The sequence below is a fragment of the Rosa rugosa genome, chromosome 5, assembly GCF_958449725.1.
Source record: "Rosa rugosa chromosome 5, drRosRugo1.1, whole genome shotgun sequence".
NCBI classification, from domain to species: Eukaryota; Viridiplantae; Streptophyta; class Magnoliopsida; order Rosales; family Rosaceae; genus Rosa; species Rosa rugosa.
Genome location: NC_084824.1, coordinates 27,282,215 through 27,288,273, shown reverse-complemented (window position 1 = coordinate 27,288,273; position 6,059 = coordinate 27,282,215). Strand labels below are relative to the sequence as shown.

General features: G+C 38.9%; 1 protein-coding gene across 1 annotated transcript; it reads right to left on the bottom strand.

Moving 5' to 3' along the window:
* Positions 1–2,130: 2,130 nt before the first annotated feature.
* On the bottom strand, positions 2,131–5,674 carry LOC133711468 (FRIGIDA-like protein 5). Its single transcript, XM_062137587.1, has 5 exons — positions 4,801–5,674; positions 4,164–4,226; positions 3,429–3,992; positions 2,681–2,853; positions 2,131–2,568 (listed from the first exon to the last, which is right to left on the bottom strand). The coding sequence occupies exons 1-5, from the start codon at positions 5,672–5,674 to the stop codon at positions 2,131–2,133; spliced, it is 2,112 nt and encodes a 703-aa protein (XP_061993571.1).
* Between the last annotated feature and the right edge of the window lie 385 nt (positions 5,675–6,059).

The following is a 6,059-nucleotide window of genomic DNA, read 5'->3' as shown; positions in this document are numbered from 1 at the left end:
GAGGAAAAAAATATAAAAAAAAAAAATTCTGAGTTAAGACGAGAAGTGACCAAAATATCCCTTAAATTATGCCAGCTGTCAGAAGATTTAACGCCATCATGGACGGCGTGTACGAAAATTGGGTTGGATTGGGTACTCCAGGTACTAATGTGATAGTTTCGAAAAGTTGGGTATGAAAATTTAGAATGGGCAATAGTTGGAGTACTGTTTATATTTTTTTCCCATCCAAAAATTGCGTATAATATATTGAAATGATCGCCTTAACATGTAGAACATAAAAATGGGCAGAAACTGTCCTTGGGGTCGCCGGAAACCACCATCACAGTGGCTGCACCGCCGCCCATCTAAAGTCAAAATTTGATAAAACTCACAACATGAAAGTCCTTCATCTCAACTCCAATTTCACTTTTCATAACTACAACAAAGTCAGATTATAAACCGAAAGATCGAATTTTACCTTGGAAGTCGAAGGATCCGATGAACCCTAGTTTCAAAAACTTCAAAATTCGATCTCCACGAATCAAATCGTTGCAAGCCTTCTTGGGGATAGCTTCTACTTCCTCTGGGCTAGAAAAGCCCTCAAAGAACTCGAGCTATAGTGGCCGGAGCTGGGAGAACCAAGGTGGCGAAGGAAGGCGATTTCCAGCTCGGGCTGTGCGGCTTCTCGGCCTTCTAGCGGCCACCACGATGGTTATCTCAAGTTGATGTCTTCTGGAAAGTTGTAGAAAACTTCACGGTGAGAAAAATTTCTTTTGGAATCAAGTCGATTAGTGGCCTGTGGAGGAAGATATGGCCGGACAAAGGAGAGCCCAGAAAACTGGAATTTTTGACGTTGTAGTCCATTTCTCGGCCTTATACTGTCGTGTACGGTGCTTCCCAGGATGAATCACCACCACATACGTGTAGAGGGGTCTGAGGCAAGCAGGATTCCCTTTGGAATTGCGCCGATCGGTCGCCGGAGGAGGAAGAACGAAGGTGACGAAGGGAGGGGGTCGCGGCTGGGCTCGGGAGAGAAATGCGGAGAAATTTCTGGAGTTCCAGAAATTCTGTCCTCATTTGCAATTTTCGGATTTTTCTCCTATTTATAGAAAAATCCCAATTTTCAAATATTCATAACTTATTCATACGAACTCCGAATATTGTGTTCCACATATGCACGCGATCTTATCGACGAGATCTACAACTTTCATGAAGGATTTTTTTTCCAAATTTTGAACATATAAAAAGTCAATTTTCTCGACCCCCTAAAAAACGTTCGTTTTCAAAAATAAAATCGTTCGAACTAATTCCACAACTTTTTCAAGCTTCGTACTCGCTCCTACTATCGTGAAATCATTTTTAAAAATCCATGGAATTTAATTTGGATTTTTTCGGGGTATTACAATGTATGACTAAAATAAGAAAAGAAATAACATATGGGCTAAGTTTAATAACATATCAGGCTAAGTTTAGAAATTTGAGGTGGGCTAATTTTTAATATTTAATATTTTAAACCATAATTAAGCTATGAATTTGTGTTTTTTTCAAAATTTGGGGTGGGTTGTAGCCCAACGGAGCCCGTATGTAGCTACGTCTTTGCCTACGCCCTAAATTATAAACCTGCAATATCTGAAATTGTTTTTTAAATTCAGGTTCTCTCAATACAATGGCTGTTTTGCACAGTCCACAGTAGTGAGAAACTTGAATTCAGATAAGAATTTGAGACTTAGGATCTACAGTTTGTAATTTTCAGCTTTATTTTTGTGTGGTTCAAGTTCAACTCACAATGATGTAGTTAAAATACCAGCCTGACTTTGGCATAGTCGCATAGAGCCATAGACGTACTGCATGCTGAAAATGAAGATTTGGGAATCAAACTAGAAAAGGCATTTGATTTTAACCATGATTCATTTGTCAACTAAATATAACAGAAAAGCATGCACTTCCTCTAGTATCATCTCTATACTAGAATCAACAATTTCTATACTGCCTCCAATTCCTAAAATTCTATAATAGTTAAATGATCACTATCAACAGTGTATATTAAAGTTCCTGGATACATTTTAAGTAATGCCATCTATTTACATGAATTTACTCCAATGCTGATCTTTTGCTAGGTGGATATATAACTCAAAAAAGAAAGTCGGCTGGCTACCTACCAAAGTGGTTGGGGTGGTTCCACTGGGGATGACTACTACCAGAGTGAGGGTAGTGTATATCAGTGTTCTGAGCGGCGCCAAACTGCCCCGTATGTAACAGCAAAGATGAAGGATCTGACTGAGGATGGATCGGGGTGTCAATTTGCAGTGCAGGAGGCTGAGGAACAGCTACAGCTGTCCGATGAACTTTATTGGGCTGCTGTTGGGGTTCAAACGCAGTAGGAAGAGTGCTGCTACTACGTTTGATTCCTCTTTTTGGCACAGTTGCCAAATTCGCCGCCTGAAGTCTCCAGTTCTCCTTTACTTGATGCAGTCGAGTTATTTGCATTTCAATGTTTGTTGATGCACATTCCGTCGACTCCAAGTTGTGGTTTTTGATCATGTCAATCACAGCTCTTAGACGAGTTATCTGGTCGTCCACAATCCTAACCTGGAAGAAAAAGTACGTAAGCCTTGACAAATATATATCAACATAAGAATGTTCCTGAATTTTACTATTAAGAAGCACATATGGGATACTGAATTAAGAAGAGCTAAAGGACCTTTTCGTTATATAACTTGGTTCTCTTGTAAGCAATTCTGCAACACTTTATTTGTTCCTCCATGTATTCTTCTAGGAGTGGTCCGGGGGGAAACTGGTCACTTATCTTGAAGGTACAAATCAATCCAACGGCTTCCATCAGCTGCTTCCTTTCAACAAGAGTCTGGATAAACTCTGTCATATGAACAAAAAAATGGAAGGATTCATCAAACTGCTCTACAGAAGTTTCAAAATGAAAATTGCAAAGTTGGGAAATTTTCAAGAAAAGAAATTATAGTCAAGATGAAAAGGAAGTAGTTCGACAACAATAATTCCTATGCAGGAAAACAAACATTGATCAGTTGAGTTAAGACAAATTAATTTGTCGTTGGAGAGAGGATATTGTTCCCAACAGACTATATCAAACCAATCAGAAATTTACTGACCATCCTAGCCACACTTATAGATTGTAAATATGAAAAATCCCTATAAAATCAGCCTGTAACACAATCTCTTATTGACTTAACTTCATTGTACAATTTTTCTAGTAACAACAGTAATTGGGTTTCTCAAGCACTTATATGTCAAGCGATTTGGTAATATTCAACATTTCAACCCAATTGCTAAAGAAGGCATTATATAAACAACACAAACATAACCATCACCCTAGAAAAATGAACTCAATAATGGCATTAATTAAGATACATTCATAGGTACAAAAATATACAATCAAAACAGATAGACTGTCAAAAGAAATGTCAAGAACTTACCAGGGATTTCATCTGCAAAATCAAGTGTCTGACATAATTCTAGAGCCTCTTTATGCTGAGAAATCATCCCAAGAAGCTTTACAATTTCATCTACATTTAGAGTATAAAGCAACCCAAATGTAGCTATGAAGTGCAAAAATCCCAAAATTTCCAAGGAATTCTCTGTATCAGCTCTCATATTTGCTTTCCATTGGACTGCCAACTTCATTGCACCCTCTTTCACCTGAGCTCCGGCTTGTGATGAGAGTCTCGTTAGCTGCTCTAATAGGGAAATGTAGGTTTTGATGGAAGTTACTTCAAAACCAACATCACCTTTTGTCCAATATTGTGAGAGATAAGTTTGCATCCAATCCAACACAAGTTTTGCAGGGTCTAATGAACTTTGCAGATTATCAAAAAATTGGTTCTCAAGAAAATCATTCCCAGTCACTTGTCCCTGCAAATTCCTTGCATTTAAGGAGTCACTTAATTGAGGATTTGAAGAAGATGATGAAACTGCTGCTTTTTTGGCTAGTAAAGATTTTGGTTCCCCAACTTTGATAAGGGAAGAAATGACATTACTTGCTGTGAAATTGCGATAAGAAGCAAAGAAAATGCACAATATAAGTTAGTAAAATGAATACATTTGAACCTAGCATAACAAGATATTTACAGCATTATCTAATACTCGTGCTTTAGTTCAAAAAGATAAATTGTGGGATCGGGAGTGGAGAAAAATATCAGATTGAATGTTGCCTAGCAAAGCTATAGATATGCTTCTATCAAACATCAGATGTGCAAACTTGACAAAGAGACTGCCTGAAAAACCAATTAGAAGTATATGGAAAACTTGCAACAACAACAGGATCTAATTAAATCTTGTCCAAGAAAAAAAAATCTTGGACTAAATGGCATCCAACGAACAGCTTGTGTGCCACCATGCACGTCCATTGAGAATACCGTTTTCAGGCCAGTAAAAAGGAAAACTGTTACTTTGTAATAATACCCAATCCAAATATAAAAAATATTTTTGACAAAAATAACATCATTCTCTGAAAAGACATTTCTTTCAATATATTAATGTACCGATACTGTAGTTGGTAGACTATCTCCTTGTCATCTAGCTAGATTCCGGTGGGCTGCCTACCACTGTGGTACTACAAGAGACTGTCCACCACTACAATTGTCTAGTCTATTCATGTAATGTACGTACCAAAGACTTTATCGTCGGAAAGAACAATTCTTAAAATACATAACTACGTACTCTACAACACTGCGCTAAAGAATACAAAAATCTAAGGCATGTCCTATAGGTAATGTAACTAATGCTACCTATAATGCAAGAACTACAAGCATTAACTAATTAAGAAAAATAGTAGAAAGATCTCATTACCTGGTGCACGTTCATATTGCTTCAGTTCAAGTTCTTTGGCCTTTAGATCAAGTTCCTTCTCTCTCATTTCAAGTCCATGAGAGACTGAATCTAAGCGCTTTTCCCGTTCTTCTAACAAATTTTCACGCTCTTGAATTGATTTTTCGAGTGACTGAAGATGCCTTTCTTTCAATACAATCTCATTCAGGCATTCATTTACCCTTTTTTCAATCAAACGAATCTCCTCCACTCTCGGTTCAAATTGTTTTTCTTTCAACTCAATCTTCTTGGACAATTCTTCAAGTTCCCTCCCTTTTACTTCAAGCTTTCTCGACCACTCCTTCATTGATGTCTTATGCAAACAAAACACCTTCCCTTTCACCTCCATTGTCCTACTTAGCTTTTGTTTCAATTCAATCTTCTCTTCTATTTCCTTCTCAACCCTATTCAGTTTCTCCAAGCTCTCCTTCATTCTCTTCTGAACCGACTCGCACTCTCCCTCCTTCACACCAATCATTCTCTCAAGATCCGAGAACCGCTTCTCTTTAAACTCCAGTTCTTCTTCATGTTCTTGGATTAACAACTTGAGCGACTCTAAGTGACTCTCCCCTTTTACAGCTTCTTCTTGTCTCTCCTGGATCAGCTTCTCAAGGCTTCGAAGCTCCACAGCTTTGTTCTCCGTCTCTGCCTTCAACACGTCCAGTTTGCTCGTCTCATCTCCGATTCGCCTCTCCCGATCCTCCAACTCTTGACATCGGACCTGGGCAGAATTTCGGGTCGACCGAAACTTCTCCTCCATGTTCTTCATGCGTTTAATCAACCGAAGCAGGGTTGACGACGTTTCTTGTTGCTCTTGCAACCTCTGCTCCTCCAATTGTCTCAACTCCGACGCCATCGATCATCTCCTTTTTTTCTGTACGGACCGTGTGGGGGAAGATTTGTTGAACGAAAGGGAAACCCTAAATTGGCAGAGGTAAGCGTTGCGTAAACAGCGGTGTGTGACGGTTGACGTCTTATATTGGCAGGGGGAGAGTCAAGTCTAGTGGGGCCGCAAAGCTGCAGATGTTGCCACATGTCCAAGTTTTTTACAGCGTGGACTGTCGTAATTACACATTTGACCAATGTTCTTTGTGTTTTCACTCTGAAAGTCAGGCTTGCCTCCATTGCAAGTTTCACTGAACCTATGAAGCTCAGAAATCTGCAGTTGAATGCATAACCATATTATTCTGTAGATGCAACTGCCAGACTAATCTCATCGTCCCCATTGCTCTAGTATTACA